At 48.2% G+C, this 16,488-nt stretch overlaps 1 protein-coding gene and 1 non-coding gene across 17 annotated transcripts in view; both read left to right on the top strand.

Moving 5' to 3' along the window:
• Nucleotides 1-16,488, top strand: part of Mapk8ip3 (mitogen-activated protein kinase 8 interacting protein 3) — a 40,133-nt gene that overhangs the window by 5,924 nt on the left and 17,721 nt on the right. For 4 of the 16 annotated variants that reach the window (XM_048331998.1, XM_048332002.1, XM_048331999.1 and 1 more), the window contains exons 2-6: nt 6,110-6,230; nt 9,250-9,320; nt 9,550-9,641; nt 11,003-11,026; nt 12,983-13,127. In XM_048331998.1, coding sequence (XP_048187955.1) covers nt 6,110-6,230; nt 9,250-9,320; nt 9,550-9,641; nt 11,003-11,026; nt 12,983-13,127 — 453 coding nt within the window. The other 12 variants (XM_048332003.1, XM_048332000.1, XM_048332012.1 and 9 more) reach the window with 8 other exon arrangements.
• On the top strand, nt 2,571-2,676 carry LOC125341246. Its single transcript, XR_007208928.1, has one exon. It is a non-coding gene; the product is annotated as a U6 spliceosomal RNA (small nuclear RNA).

Here is a 16,488-nt window from a genome sequence, read left to right as displayed (position 1 = left end):
CTTTTGGTTTGTTTGGCTTCATTCACTCAGCAAGTTGTTGCCTGTATCCTCCCTCCTTGTGGTATTCCATTGTGAGTTTTTTTTGTTGTTGTTTTTCCCAGTCCTGGGGCTTGGACTCAGAGACTGAGCACTGTCCCTGGCTTGTTTTTGCTCAAGGCTAGCACTCTACCACTAGAGCCACAGCGCCACTTCCAGTTTTTTCTGTTTATGTGGTGCTGAGGAATTGAACCCAGGGCTTCAGGCATGCAAAGCAAGCACTCTACCACTAAGCCACATTGCCAGCCCTGTGTGGGGTTTTTGTTTTTTATTTGTTTGTTGTTTTTTGCTCTTACTGTCTATTCCAGGCTGGCTTTAAATGAAGATCCCCCTGCCTTAGCCTCTCAGTGTTGGGATTGCAGGCATATCACCATGCCAGCTCCTTTTTGTGTAGGGTTTTTTGGGAGTCTTCTTAGGGTATCTGATAGTACTGAGGTTGAACCAGGGCCGCCTGTGCTTGCTAGGCAAGTACCCTTCCACTGAACCTCATGCCCAGCTCTTGTTTTGCTTTAGCTGTTTTTATGTACATTCTTGAGTTTCTGACTGGGGCCAGCCAGTCTCAGCCCCAGATCTTCCTATGCCTCCAGTGGAGCTAGGATCACAGTTTACACACACCACATCCTGCTTATTGATTGAGATAGCGTCTCAGTCTTTGCCCCAGGGATCTGGACCTTGAACCAAGATCCTTCTGAGTAGTTGGAATTACTGCCATGAGCCACCAGGCCTCGCAGTCTCCTTTTTTTTTTTTTGGGGGGGGGGGTGCTGGTCCTGGGGCTTGAACTCAGGCCCTGAGCGCTGTCCCTGAGCTTTCCTTTGCTTAAGGCTAGAGCTCTACCCCTTGAGCCACAGCTCCACTTCTGGCTTTTTGGTAATTAATTGGAGATTAGCATATCACAGACTTTCCTGCCTAGGCTAACTTCAAACCACAATTCTCAGATCTCAGCCACCTGAGTATCTAGGATTACAGACGTGAACCACCAGCACCTGGCTTGAATTCAGTTTTAAAATATGATACCGTTGGGGGGGTGGTGTGAAGAATGTCGTAAAACCATCTATTCAGTTGGGGATCAAAAAAAAAAATGCAATGGAATTTTACACTGCTATTAGAAAGGATAAAATAATGGCATTCACTAGGGAATGGATGGAACTAGAACAAATCATGTTGAGTGAGGTAAGCCAAGAACAGAGAGACGTATGGTCTCCCTGATATGCAGGGTGTTCGATTAAAATACAATGAGATATAACAAAGTAAACAGGACTCGAGACACCAGTATACAGTGAGACCGAAAGAGGACAGGCTTGGGAGGAAAGCACCAAATAATAAAACCCAAGCACCTCTTAGAACCTCAAAGATAAGGAAACAAAGGGCTTCTTCTGAAACTGTCCTATTGTTTTTAGATGACTCTATATTCCTTACCTCATATATGAGCTATACATGAGTACATCTGAGCTGGAAGGAGGGCACAGAAAGAAGTGGGGGGGGGGGGAATGCAGCAGAGTTGCCCATCAGCTACATCAGACATTGATGAAAGTGAACTAAGCAACTCATGGGTGGAGATGGGAGGGAGGGAATGAGAGAGAAAGAGGGAACAGCTGATACTAAACAAAAGGAAAGAAGTGTACATATCACCTGATTTGGAAGAAATGGTTTTATTGGTAAAGTTCATAGAGCTCATGAGCTTTGTAGAGTAAAATGATGATTTTCATCATTATGAAGGTTAAAATATGTACTGTGAAATATATGTAGTAACTTAAACTCAATAAAAAGTAATAAGGGCTGGGAATATGACCTAGTGGTAGAGTGCTTGCCTCGCATACATGAAGCCCTGGGTTTGATTCCTCAGCACCACATATATAGAAAAAGCCAGAAGTGGTGCTATGGCTCAAGTGGTAGAGTGCTAGCCTTGAGCAAAAAGAAGCCAGCGACAGTGCTCAGGCCCTGAGTTCAAGCCCCAGGACTGGCAAAAAAAATAATAATAATAAAAGCGAAAAAAAATCATCTATTCGGCTGAGCACTGGTGACTCATGCCTCTAATCCTAGCTACTAAAAAGGCTGAGATCTGAGGATCGAAGTTTGAAGCCAGTCCAGGGGCTGGGCATATGGTTATGCAGGAAAGACCGTGAGACTCTTATCTCCAATTAACCATTGGGAAACAGAATGTGGTACTGTGACTCACAGTGATAGAGTGCTAGCCTTGAGCAAAAGAGCTCAGAGACAGCACCCAGGCCCTGAACTCAATCAAGCCCCATGACCAACAACAAAAAGAATCCAAACAAGCATCTATTCAAAGTGACACATCTGGGGGCCAGGTGCTGAGAAGGTTCTTACGTCTGTAATTCCATGTACTGGAGAGGCAGAACTCAAGTGGCTCTAGAATAGAGGCCAGCCTGGGCAAATTTTTAGCAAGATCCAAATAAGCTGGGAGTAGTAGTGCAGGCCTGTTATCCCAGCTACACAACAGGCATAGATAGGAGTATTATGGTCCAAGAACAAGAGACACTATCTGAAAAATAAGTAAAAAAGAGTTGGAGGCGTGCTCGCTTCAGCAGCACATGTACTAAAATGGAACGATACAGAGAAGATTAGCATGGCCTCTGAGCAAGGATGACATGCAAATTCGTGAAGCATTCCATATTAAAAAAAAAAGAATTGAAGGCATGCATGTCTAGTACTAGAGTGCTAGTCTAATAAGCACACTGTGTTAAAACTCCTTTACTGTCAAACAAAAAAAGTGTGTGTTGGCACTTAGAAGTGAGAACGAGCCATTGTGTTCCTCAACTCTAGGAATGGGCTTTTCTTCCTTGTGCAGCTGGCTTGGCATAAGCTGCCCTACATGTTTTGAGTTCATCAGGTGTCACATGACACCTTGGTTAGGCAGATGATAATTTCAAATAAATTCCAACTCGTGATATATGATTAGTGAGTGTGCAAAGGTCTGTCTGGACCTGAGGGCTCTGGAAGACACTTTGCCACAATTTTAGTTTGGAAGTCCTTAAGCAGACTCCCAAATGCCAAATGCAGGTGTTGGGGTAAAAGAAACTACTGCAAAGATGCCATCGCCAGAGAACCCAATTCTTCATGTGAAACCTCAGGGACACAGCTGAGATTTAGGACCGCAGTAGTTTAACAAAAGGAAGAATTGGGCATGGTAGTGCACACCTGTAAGCATTCAGGAGGCTGAAGCAGAAGGATCATGAATTTAAGGCACTCCTGGACTACCTAGGGAGACTCTCTCTCAAAAAAAAAAAAAAAAAAAAAAAAAAAGCTGGGCACCAGTGGCGTGTGCCCATAATCCTAGCTACTCAAGCTGAAACCTGGTGGATTGCGGTTTAAAGCCAGCCTGGGCAGAAAAGTCTGTAAGACTCTATTTCCTATTATCCAGAAGAAAGATGGAACAGTCAGTATGGCTCAAGTGTTAGAGCACCTGCAGTAAGCAAAAAATGTTGAGTGAGAGTGTGAAGTACTGAGGATTGGGGCACACACACTACCTCTGATTTTCCTATTTTCTTTCTTTTTTTGGTGTGGGAGAGTGTTACTGTGGTTTTAACTCAGTGCCTCTTACTTGCTCCACTGGAACTCTATTACTTGAGTTACTCCTCTTAACCCAACATTTTGCAGTGGTACAAACTGCTTGGCCTGGAAATACAGTTTCCTAGACTTCTGCGTGGGCTGGCTTGGAGCTGTGATTCTCCAGATCTCATCATCCTGAATAGTTCAGATTATAGGCATAAGCCACCAGCACCAGCTTCCATCTGATTTTTTTCTTTTTAATTAGTAGAAATCAAATTGTCCAATTAAAAACTGGCTGATCTGGGATGTAGCCCAATGGCTGAGCATACGGTTTATGTGTATAAAGCCCTGGGCTCAATCCCCAGCACCCTTCCTCCCCTCACTCAGCTCAACAATTAATAGCATTTATCTAATTCTTATACTGATTCAAAAATCATTTATTTGGTTTTTGTACAGTTACACAAAAGAAAAAATCCTGTAGTTTTGGAGCTATACAGTGTTCATTTTTTTCTTTATTTTATCTAGTTTCATTCTGTCATTAGTCCTGCTGCAGCCCCTTCCCTGCAGGCCCCTCTGCCCTTCCTCTGGGGTTTTCCCCTCTCCCTGGTGGCCCAGGATGAGTCATCCTTCGGCAGGATCCCATCTGGGATAGGCTGCTGGGGAAAGGATGTCTACTGTGGGGTCACAGCTGCGCCTCTGCAAACAAAGCAAACAAACCTCTCGTCCAGACATTCACACCAAAGTCCACCAGCTTCATGTTCCTTACTGTTGAGAAATCTTTTTTCTTACTTAGCTCCCTGGTATTTTGCTTCCTGCAAATGATTTTTTTTCAAGTACTATTCCCATCTCCTACTCAGTAAAACTCAAGTGTTGGCATACCTCCTCTACCCTGTTGCTGTAGGAATTATACCTGGTAGCAGGTGCTGCCTGCCTGGCCTGGGCCTCTCTGCAGAGGCTGGGTCCACATTCAGCACCTTCGTTCACTCTACCTGTACTCAGGTCTGTCAGAAGTACCACCTTTAATTCTAGGCATGGCGTATACATCTGTAATCCCAACATGTGGAAGGCTGAGACAAGAAAGATCGAGCGACCGGCCCAGGCAAAGTATTATTAGAATCCTCTCTCAAAAACAAAATTCAAATTGGGGATATGACCTAGAGGCAAGAGTGCTTGCCTCATATACATGAAGCCATGGGTTCAATTCCCCAGCACCACGTATAGAGAAAATGGCCAGAAGTGGTGCTGTGGCTCAAGTGGCAGAGTGCCAGCCTTGAGCAAAAAGAAGCCAGGGACAGTGCTCAGGCCCTGCATCCAAGGCCCAGGACTGGCAAAAACAAAACAAAACAAAAATTCAAAAGAAGAAATTAAAAGCAAAAATAAAACAAAAGGGCTGGGGGTATGGCCTAGTGGCAAGAGTGCTTGCCCCTTACACATGAGGCCCTGGGTTCAATTCCCCAGCACCACATATATAGAAAATGGCCAGAATTGGTATTGTGACTCAAGTGGCAGAGTGCTAGCCTTTAGCAAAGAGAAGCCAGGGACAGTGCTCAGTCCCAAACCCCAGGACTGGCAAAAACAAACAAACTAACAAAACATAAATAAAACAGAAGGTTTAGGGGCATAGCTCAAGTGGCAAGAGTGTCCTGGATTCAGTCTACAAAAAATATATGTGAAGGGGACTGGGGATATGGCCTAGTGGCAAGAGTGCCTGCCTCATATACATGAGGCCCTGGGTTCGATTCCCCAGCACCACATATACAGAAAATGGCCAGAAGTGGCGCTGTGGCTCAAGTGGCAGAGTGCTAGCCTTGAGCAAAAAAAAAAAAAAAGAAGAAGAAGCCAGGGACAGTGCTCAGGCCCTGAGTCCAAGCCCCAGGACTGGCAAAAAAAAAAAAGTGAAAAACTGCCTTTTCAGTTTGCACAATTTCTTTTTTCTTGGTTCAATGATAATTCTGCTCAGTACCTCTTGGCATAGGATCTTTGCCAAGCCCAAACTAATCCCCCTGCCATTTTCAAGGTCTCTGGGTTGACTTACCAGTAATAGTAAGTCATGAGTTTTGGGGTGAAATGCAGAATAAGAGAAAGGCAGCCTTTCCCCTCCTTTTGAAGCACAACCAACAGTAACAGGAAAAATTCTGTCACAAACAAGTCTAGCTGCAGCATTTGTGGAGCCATGTGTTGGAAATTTGCTAAAATTTCAAGGTGGCAACAGTTGGATATTAACCAAACCTGGGCACTTCTGTGTGATGGCCTAGATCACGGGGCACATGGAAGTGCCTCCAGCCAGAATAGTCCGTGAATTATGCTTATTGGGCAGAAGGCTCCAGAACAGTTGTATTCTTCTTACGTGTTCTCATGGCTTGTCTGTGCTGAGGTTTGCCTGGAGAAGGGAGCAGGCCCGGTAGAGGGATGAAGGAGAGCCCACCGCTGGCTGCTCATGGTCTTAGAGGCATGGTCTGGCCTCTTGGGTCCTTGACACCCATCTTCTTTGTGTGAAAGGCTGCTATCAACCTCCTGCCTGTACACACTCACTAAACCTGCTCTTGTCCTTTCCATACGTAGAAATTCATCGAGTTTGAAGATGCCTTGGAACAAGAGAAGAAAGAGCTGCAGATCCAGGTGGAGCACTATGAGTTCCAGACACGCCAGCTGGAGTTGAAGGCCAAAAACTATGCAGATCAGAGTAAGTGGCTGATGGGAAAGATGACTCACAGTTGCATTGGTGTAGCTCAGGTATGCCTTTGCTAAAAAGAGATTGGGTGCTGGGCACTGTGGTCCATGCATGCAATCCTAATCCCAGAGACAGCCTGGAAATATTACTGTTCAAGGCTAGCCAGGATAAAAAATTAGCAAGATCACATCTAAGCAAATAAAAAAATCTGGGCATGGTAGTGCATGCTTGTCATCCCAGCTACAAAAAAGGTATAAACAGGAAGATTGTGTTCCAGGCTGGCCTGGGCTTTTGCAAGACTTGCCAGGTGTCAGTGCCTCATACCTGTCATCCTAGCTTCTCAGGAGGCTGAGATCTGAGGATTGAAGTTCAAATCCAGCCCTTACATGAAAGTTTGTAAGACTCTGATCTCCAACCAAACACCAAAAATCTGAAAGTGGAGCTGTGGCTCAAGTGGTTGAACACTAGCCTTGAGCACAAGAGCTCAGGGGCAGTACCCAGGCCCTGAGTTCAAGTCCCAGGACCAGCATACATGTACACACACACACACACACACACACACACACACACACACACACACACGACCCTATCTGAAAAATAACATAAAGAGGACTGGAAGCTTGCTTCAGGCACTGTAGTGACTGTCTGGAAGCTAAAAGTCATAATTTGAAGGAAAAAAAGGGGAGGGAAGGAGGAACGGAGGGAGCCCAGTGGTGGCCTTTTATTTTTTTCACCATCCTCCTCTCAATCACTTATTTTATCTCTTTACGCTACTCAGTGTTTCTACCATCAGCCTCAGGTCTATTGTGAAAATAGGAAACTTAAGTAAATCTTTTGTGTGTGTGTGTGTGTTTTCTTTTTTTTTTTTTTTTTGGTACTGGGGATCGAACCCAGGACGTTGCTTGCTAGGCAAGCGCTTTGCCACTGAGCTACATCCCAGCCCTTAAGTAAATCTCTTGATCACATAGTACCCTGGTCCTTTGGTTGCTTTTGGGGTTCTGTAGAACAAAGCACCCATCATCATGGGGTAAGATAAGGAGTTCCGGCGGTGGAAGAGCTACAGTGGCTGATTATCCGAGGGGCTCATGGCTGGCCAGGGGATCTATAGGGAAACCCAGCCCCCAAACCCTGTGAAGAAGGAATGTTTCTTGAATATTACTATATGAGCATATATTTTAGTCTCCAAAACTGTATTTAAATTGTAGTCTTAGAACTGCCATTTAATAATAGTTTAGATGATTGATGCCTATCACTGCTTCCCTGGTTATCGTGAATGGTAGCTGCCTATATTCCTCTGAAATGTTAAAACCAAATAAGAGAAACAACTGATTTGATAGCTGAACTGATATCTGTCCCAGCTAAGACATAGAGGCCACTGTGGTGGGCTAATGACCTTGATGAGTCATGGCAGTAGGAAATAGTGGCTCACGGCTCACAGCTTCCAAAGGAGTAACAAATCCGAAGGCCCATGTAGGCACACACAGATAAACCCTCTTGATAACAAGCTGCACAGCTTGTTAATTCTCCCTTGGTGTAGAAGACATCCCACTGTGAAAACTTACCAGCCCCTTTCTTAGAGGAAAAAACAGTAATGACTCAGATTCCAGGCTGAAGTGATTCATGGGGTCAGCACAGCCTAAGGACAGGACGGGACACATGCACGGACAGCCTGTCCCTCCTGCTGTGGACCAGAACACAGCTGGCTGGAACAGTCCTCTTCTCTCTGAGAGCTACTGATGTGTGTGTTGCCAGTCCGTGTGGATGAGTCATGTGAACACACACCAGTGCCTGTGAGTCAGGTGTACACTGGGTGCTGGTACCTAAGTCACTTATGCTCTCTGCCAATGGCTGTAAGTCACGCAAGTGCAGGCTGCCAGCACTTAAAATCACATGTGTGCTGCTATCTATAAGTCATGTGTACACTAAATAGTGATGTCTCTTCTGTTATATGTGTACTGGGTGCCAGTGTCTGCAAGTCATGTGTACACTGGTGTCTGTGTAAGTCACATGTTCCTTAGTGCTGGGGTCCACAGTGCTTTGGGCTCTTGGAGGGGCAATGGAGGAGACTATGCTTTGAGCTAGTGCTTGTGTCACCTAGAGAGGATTCCCTACAGCCGTTAGCCACATTGGTGGGCCACTTTGACAGGTCACCGGCCACTGCTGCTAGTTAGTCCACTGTGCAGGTGCCTGTGGGGACCAAGGGCCCCCCTCACAGTGCCCCCACTTTACAGAAGCCTCGCTGCAGCCTGGAGGGGTACATCCAGACTTGGCCTTCCCAGCCCTGCTGCGTGTACCCTAACACATGCAAGACTTAGTCCTGTCACATGTGACTTTGATATTCTGTTTAACATATCTCAGATTATTCCATTGAATTCTTTGTCTTTTTATGAGTTTCTTACATGTGTTTGTTTATTTTGTGGTACTAGGGATTGCTTGCTAAGCAAGTTGTCTGCCACTGGGCTACCCCTTCCTGCCCCCCAGTGCTCACGCCCTTCTCATCTACAATTGGCTTTGAGTTTCAGTTGTGATTCAGGAACTCTTGGCCACTCAACAGAAATCAAATCTGTGCATTTGAACCATGCCAGTGTTATTAAGAGTAGAGTGGGGTGCCAGGCTTCAGTGGCTCATACCTGTAATCCTAGCTACACAGGAAGCTGAGATCTGAGGATCGTGGTTCAGAGCCAGCCCGGGCAGGAAAATCCATGAGACTCTCATCTCCAAGTAACCACCAGAAAACCGGATGTAGTGCTGTGGCTCAAGTGGTAGAGCACTAGCTCTGAGCTGAAGAGCTCAGGGACATCACCCAGGCCCAGAGTTCGAGCTCCATGACCGACTAAAACAAAAAGAGTAGAGTGGGGAATTCTCACATATGTGTGGCACATACCATGTGCCCAGACCAAGCTGGTCACGGCTGGCATCCTTATAGAGCACAACGAGCTGTATCAGGTGCTGGAGTCTGGCTGTGGCGCAGGGGAGAGGTGCTAAGCCCCTCAGTGGGCAATGCAGCTGACCCACAGTGGTTGTCTTCTAGTCTCCAGGCTGGAGGAGCGGGAGTCGGAGATGAAGAAGGAGTACAATGCCCTGCACCAGCGGCATACAGAGGTAGGTGGCCATGGGCCCCCTCCCGGGGTTCAAGTGGATGAGAGCTGGTACAGCCTGATACCTGCCATTTGCCGGTGGAGTGGAGTGTCACTTTTGTCTGGGGAAAGCCGTCCACCTTGTGGTGGTTAAATCCATTCCTCTGAACTTAGCTATTCCCGTGAACACATGGTGTCTGAACCACAGTACTGGGGCTTGGTGGGCAGCACTAATAACAGACCCCTCTTGGCAGATGATTCAGACCTACGTGGAGCACATCGAGAGATCCAAGATGCAGCAGGTTGGGGGCAGCAGCCAGACAGAAAGCAGCCTGCCAGGGCGGAGGTAGGTGGTCTGGGAGGGAAGAGTCCTGGCAGAAGGAGGGCATGGCAGGGGCAGCTGAGGCTTCTGCCCAGAGCCAAGTCTGTCTCACTGTCATTGCTCACTGCTCGTAGATTCCATGCCTACAAAATTGCCACTCACTAAAATGCCTGGGAAACCTCAGAATCAGTACTCGTTGCACTGTCTCAAGCCAGGCTTTGAGTCAACATGCAGCCTCTTGACCAAGCCAAATTGAGCAGTGCTCAGCCTAATGAGTTGGCTTAGAAGCTCAGCTTCAGAACGTGTCAATGGAGGCTCGTCTGTCAACGAAGACTTCCAAGCTTGTCTTTTCACTTATAAAATAAAGAAGATAAGGGTTGGGGATATAGCCTAGTGGCAAGAGTGCCTGCCTCGGATACACGAGGCCCTAGGTTCAATTCCCCAGCACCACATATACAGAAAACGGCCAGAAGCGGCACTGTGGCTCAAGTGGCAGAGTGCTAGCCTTGAGCGGGAAGAAGCCAGGGACAGTGCTCAGGCCCTGAGTCCAAGGCCCAGGACTGGCCAAAAAAATAAAAAGAAAGAAGATAAAGTCAACTAGGTTGAGCTTGGTGGACCAAATACTAGGATCTGTGAGAAATACTTAAGCCTTTCTCCTTGGGGCAGTGGTTTAGTGTTCATGAGTTGGAGGAAAGTAGAACACATTACCACTAACTGTCCAGATGAGAGGAGGCCAGGCCAGCTTGCCAGCTCCCCTTGAGTCTCATTCCCTCTGTGGGGCAGGACAGTGCCAGAAGATCCCCAGCCCTCTGCCTGGCCCAGGTTCCAGTTTCAGTGCTGGTTTCACTCTAGCAGCAGGGCAAAGCCCGCTAAAGCCCCTATCTCCTCCCCCACTCTTTGTACCACTTGAGTCAGGACAGAGCTGTACCACCAGCTTCTAGAAACAGTATCAAAGGTCAAGTCCAGGAGGTTGGGCTCTGGACAGGTCTCTGGAATGACCTCACAGGGAGTTCCAACAGCTGCTGTGCTTAGGCACAGATACGTTGGTGCTAGTAGGAGCCTACATGTGTCTGTATGCTCCATCTCCCCCACCCATGCCCAAGTACCCATGTGTCCCTACTGCTTCTGTGGCTGGACACATGCCCACTGCTGCACAGTCCCTGTCTGGAGGCCTCTTGTTAAAACCAAGAGGGTTTGTGCATCTGTCCTTGCAGACATCTGTGTGTAACTGTGGTTGTGTACCAGAGTGTGTAGGACGGGCTCCCAGACATCTCACCATTGTCTATGTGCTTTCCCTCACCTTCCGTCTCTAATGTGATCTCCTTGTCCTGCCCCCTGTGCTGTCACGGCTGTGTGCTGGCCATTGTGTCTGTCGCTGCCTGCAGTCCTCGCCAGTCATGGAGGAAAAGGTAAAGCCTCTGAAGGTCTTTGTCTGACATGGGGCTGGGGTCCATTTGGAACTTCAGACAGTCTTAGAAGAGTCTGAATAGCCCTTTGCTTTAATCACAAGCACATGATTTCTTGATTAGCATCAAGGTATTTTCTGTAGCCTGGACTGTGGATTAAAAGTACTTGCCAATTTGAGCAAAAGACTCAGGGACAATGCCCAAGCCCCGAGTTCAAGCCCCACAACCAAACCAGTACTGGCCAAATGCCTTCACAGGACTGAATGGTCAGCAGGTCCCCAACACAGCCACAGAGTGATGTGTCAGGGAAGAGTTCCTCACTCAAGTCTGCCATGTGCTCAACAAAGGCCTGCCTTTTTCACAGACGAAATCATGATGTTGACTTCCACCAGTGAGGAGCATGTAGCCATTTGTTGCCTGGCACTGACTGTCAGGTGGAGACATCTTGTCCCCTCCACTCTTAGGTGGTTCTAGACTGATGGCCCAGTATGGTCACGTAGCAACTTTGTATCCCAAGTGGGTGGCTTGACTGTGGGAGGCATGGCCCCATGGGTGATAGTCTCTGGAGAGATCAGATGTTTGCATCCCCCTGGGGGCTCTGAGGATGTAATGCATAGACAAGAAGGCTGACCTTTACATAAGCCCCATCAGTCAGCAGCACCACCAAATAAATGTTCACAGGACTCAGAGCCTAGCCCAAATGAGATTCGAGAAGGAAGAGCAAGGGAACAATATACTGTTCCTGATAACAGATCAATTTTCAGTAGATAAAGCAGCCTGGCCAAGCATGGAGCCATGTCTGCTGCCCCTCACTATGGTCTGTTATCTGCTCATCACCCTATCTTGTGAGACAGGAGTCCCTTCCCCCACTATTATCCTTATAGCATCTAATAACAGCTGGGATGGCCTTGCTTTGGGGCCTAGGGACACAGACTGTGTTTTTCCTAGGGTCATGAGTAGAAGTGCTTAATGGGGTCAGAACTGGTCCCTAGGGTATTTTCCAGACCAGAATTGGGAGCCCAAGGGATGCAAAGTCTGGGCAAGGGGGCTGGAAGCCTGGTAGCAGATAGGGGTGTAGAGTTCCCCAAGCTGAGAGACACAGCATTGCAGTGGCCCAGGGACTTTGCAGGGTATGGTCAGTTGCTCAGTGCAGCTGAGCCACTGAGGTTCTGGTACATGGACAGAAGAGAGCCATCCAACAGAAATGTCTGTCTCGGGACCCGAGTTTAGACCTTGAACAGTAACATGCATAGGCCTGTCCTCTGCAAAGGGTTCTAGGAGCATAACTGCCTTCAGTCCTGTTTCAGCGAGGTACCCTATAAAGCTCTGGACTGAAGGGGAAGCAAAGGGGCCAGTAGGCGGAATTGAGCCTGCTGTTAACCAAGAGGCAGAGGCAGAGCTGGCAGCCACTGTGACAGGGAGGGAGATCTGGGCTTTGTCTTGGCAAAAGTCACCACTCAAGGCCACCAGTCACTGCCTGCTCTGGCACCAGAAAACACTACTGGTGCTCTGTGGGGCTGCAGGTGCTGACATTGTTGGTGTCTTTTTAAAAGTGAATGAGGCTCTGGGAATATGGCTTAGTGGTAGAGTGCTTGCCTCGCATACATGAAGCTCTGGGTTCGATTCCTCAGCACCACATATATAGAAAAAGCCAGGATTGGCGCTGTGGCTCAAGAGGTAGAGTGCTAGCCTTGAGCAAAAAGAAGCCAGGGACAGTGCTCAGGCCCTGAGTCCCAAACCCCAGTACTGGCAAAAATAAAGTGAACTAAATGAAAATGGAAAATACAACATGAGAGAAGGGGAAAGGTTACACAGGATCATGAGTTGAGATGCCCCCAAAGGTGTAGACATCGCTGCCTAGGAGCCACCCCTCAGATTGCATGTGTTAAGATGGATTCCTGTATATACCCTTGCACGCCTCCATCTAACCATCTGCCTTCTCTCTCCCTCCCACTCCAGCAGGAAGGAGCGCCCCACCTCTCTGAACGTCTTCCCCCTCGCTGATGGCATGGTACGTGCACAGATGGGGGGCAAGCTCGTGCCTGCGGGGGACCACTGGCACCTGAGTGACCTCGGCCAGCTTCAGTCCAGCTCCAGCTACCAGGTTTTGTAGCCGTGCGTGGAGTGAGGGTCCCCTGCTGCTGGCATCCCAAATCCACTTCAGGGACACAACTCTGTGCATCTCTCCCTGAGTTAGTCCAGCCTCTGCTGATGTGAGTCAGGGATAGAGAAACCAAGCCAGGTGTCTGGAGGTGTGGGGTCTCAGACCCTTTGCTGCCACAGCGAAGGCCTCATCCTGGTACTTGGTAATACAGGCTATAACCCACAGCATTCTGCAATCTGATACCTATCAGGGCTGAGCTTAGCAACACTGTGCTAGACTACACCCCACAATACATGCCTCCTCTCACACCATTAGTATAGGTATTGCTTCTGAGACTGCCTTTGCTTTCATGGGCCTTTAGAAACTCAAGTCTGAAGCTTGATTTCTGCTAGGAGGAGACAAAGGCTCCCTCCTTGGGCCCTTCTCCATTTGTCCCTGGTATTCTCCTTACTACAGGTTGAGAAGCAAGATCTTCCCCCGCCCCCACCTCAGGTGTGCATAGCTAACCAGTGAGTGTACTTTAAACATGGCACCCAGAGAAGGCCAGGTCACATTCAGGGCCCTGGATGCCTTGCTATAATTGGAGTCTGTGTCTCAGACTATCTGAAAGGCAGTAACAGGCAGGATTATGGCCACATTGCCAGGTAAGGGCATCTGCCTTCCTTGGGTAGAAGAGGTGATCCTGGATCCAGTGGATTTCATGGAGGCCACTGGGGGATACCTACAGAGTCACAGCCCCTGGGCCCCTGGGTTGGTGGGGTTGGTGGGTGAGGGTCCAAGGCTTCAGAAGTGTTCTTCCTGCTGCTCCTTTGGCTGACTGTCCTTCCACCTATGTCCAGCTTGCCTGCAGGGGCTGTTGCGTGCTGCCAGCTCTGTCAGAAAGTGACCCCACTGCTTCTGCTCTTGTTCCTGGGGGTGAGCGTGTCTGTGAGACACAGTGATGCCCATACCTGCTTCTCACTGTCCTGCTATTGATGCCTTGGGAAGAGGGCAGCAAGGCCTATGGGCCGGCCAGTTATGCCAGCTGCCCTCGCCCACATGCACTTGCACACACCAGGCCTGTGGTAGGGCTGCCTGTAAGCATCTGTAGAAACCATAGGAGCCTCTGAAAGCCACCTCACCTGTTCTGTCTCCAGGAGCCTGCTTATGTCCTTGTCTGGACCAGCTTTCCTGTCCACAGTGTCTTCTTTCCCTACTACCTTGTCTGAAATAGTCTTGCCGTAGATCGTAGTGTCTCATGTTTTAGTTCATTATATGTTTTGTTTGGTTTTTCTTATTTTTAAAGGATAATTACATTTAAGTTCTTCTAATTTCATGTTCCAGATTTTAAGGTTTTTCTAATTTCTTCATTTTTTGTTTTGTTTTTTGTTTTGTTTTTTGTTTTTATGTACTGTAGTGTTTTAACCAAACAGTTGTGGCTACTCATGGTGAGGAAAGACCGCTAAGAGTGTGGGTTCTTTGCAATACATTTGGAGGTCACTGCTCCCGTTGATGTTAGGAGGTTGAGAGGTTTGCCTTAGGTAAGTGTCAGCCAGGGGGAGTGTCCCCTGGGTAAGTGGCGATCCTGGAGGATAACAGAGCTGGGGCTCTGAGGGCAGCCTGACCAGAGGGCAGAAGCCCCGCCATGACCACCATGGTGCCAGCAGTCAGGGGAATGTGGTTATGGAGGAAAGTGGTCTGGAAATGTGTTTGGCTCACGCCTCTGGCTTCGGCCCGGCCCAAGTGGAGTTCCTAGCTTGCCCTTGCTGGGTGGTAGCCACGGCCTGCCTCTGGTGGACACCTGGTACCTCCAGTGTGGGGCAGATGCAAGTTCTGTAAGCACTGCATCTCACAGATCCAATGTGAGCCAGCTTCACCTTCTTCAGCACTTATGAACAAGAAAGGTTTCACCTTCTCATGGTGGGCATAAATTATAGCCTGGATCCAACTCAGATAAAAAAATGCACATATGAAGCATGGCTAGCATGCGTTTTCTCCCTTAGCACTGCTAGTCCGCGGGTACTATAGAATGTTGAACAGCATTCTTGATCTCTACCTACTCCATGTGGTGACAGCAGAGCTGCCCCCTGCATCACAGTTGCCCCAGTTGAGAGGCTGCTGCAGAATAGATGTGGCACTTTGAGATTTTCTTTTTTTTTTTTTTTTTTTTTTTTTTTTTGCCAGTCCTGGGGCATGAACTCAGGGCCTGGGCACTGTCCCTGGCTTCTTTTGCTCAAGGCTAGCATTCTACCACTTGAGCCACAGGGCCACTTCTGGCTTTTCTTATATATTTGGTGCTAAGGAATCAAACCCAGGGCTTTCATGTATATGAGGCAAGCACTCTACCACTAAGCCACCTTCCCAGCCCTGAGATTTCTTGTGTAGAGTCCTCAGGAGGCTGCTGGATGTCTTGCCCTGAGAGGCCCCTTGGCCTGCAGCAGGCCAGGCTACCGCAGTCGTACAACTGCCTCTGGCTTCTGGAACCCGGGTGCACATCTCAGTTCAAGCCCCCACCCTCGCCCAGCTCCAGACAAGGAGGATCACACACCTTCCTCTCCATTTCCCCTCTCCCCCAGGGTCTCCCAGAGTACTTGGAGCCTTCTCGGTTTCCCCAGCTGTTCTCTGCCATGAGGGAGCACAGAGAAGAGACCAAAGGGAGACAAAGGCCAGCTTCTACCTGGGCTGCCTGGCATGACCAGGACAATGCTCAGAGTCATGTGGGTCTCCACCTGAGTCAAGTATGAGGAATGTTTAGGGGCTATTTTTGTTGATATTATCCAATATTCTTATCTGGAAATACCAGAGGAAAATAATGTGTTTCATGTTCCATAGCCTCAAATAGAATGCCTTCCTCCCTAAAGAGATTCTTTAGCAGGGCTGGCAATGTGGCTTAGTGGTAGAGAGCTTGCCTAGCATGCATGAAGCCCTGGGTTCGATTCCTCCGAACCACATAAACAGAAAAGAGACTCTACCACTGACTATAGTTTGTAAAAACCTGAGCTTTCTTCCCAGCACCTTTGGTAATGTCCTGTTCTGTCAAAATGGACTTTGAGGCCATTTGAATTTGTATTGATGTTAGGGCTAACCTTTGCTCAGTTGAGTCATGGAGGGAAGCACCACACATCTGTTAGTCTGCCACAGATTCGAGATGCTGTAGCTGTGTCCTGCCATTGACTTCAGCCACAGCTGGGTAGGCATGTCCTAAAGAACACAGAGAGGAAGGGTGGGACCAGACCTGCTTGCCACGTAGGCCACCCGCCCTGCCAGGTGCCTCCTATCTAAAGGTCCTCAGGTAAGAGTCCTTTGCCCCAGAGTGTGACTGATTTCTGACCACCACTGACTGTGAATTGTCACCCACTCTGTCCTTCGTGTCCTCTGTGTC

This window comes from Perognathus longimembris, chromosome 23 (assembly GCF_023159225.1).
Source record: "Perognathus longimembris pacificus isolate PPM17 chromosome 23, ASM2315922v1, whole genome shotgun sequence".
Taxonomy (NCBI): Eukaryota; Metazoa; Chordata; class Mammalia; order Rodentia; family Heteromyidae; genus Perognathus; species Perognathus longimembris.
Note: the sequence above shows the minus strand (reverse complement) of the source record. Positions and strands in the feature narration are given on the sequence as shown.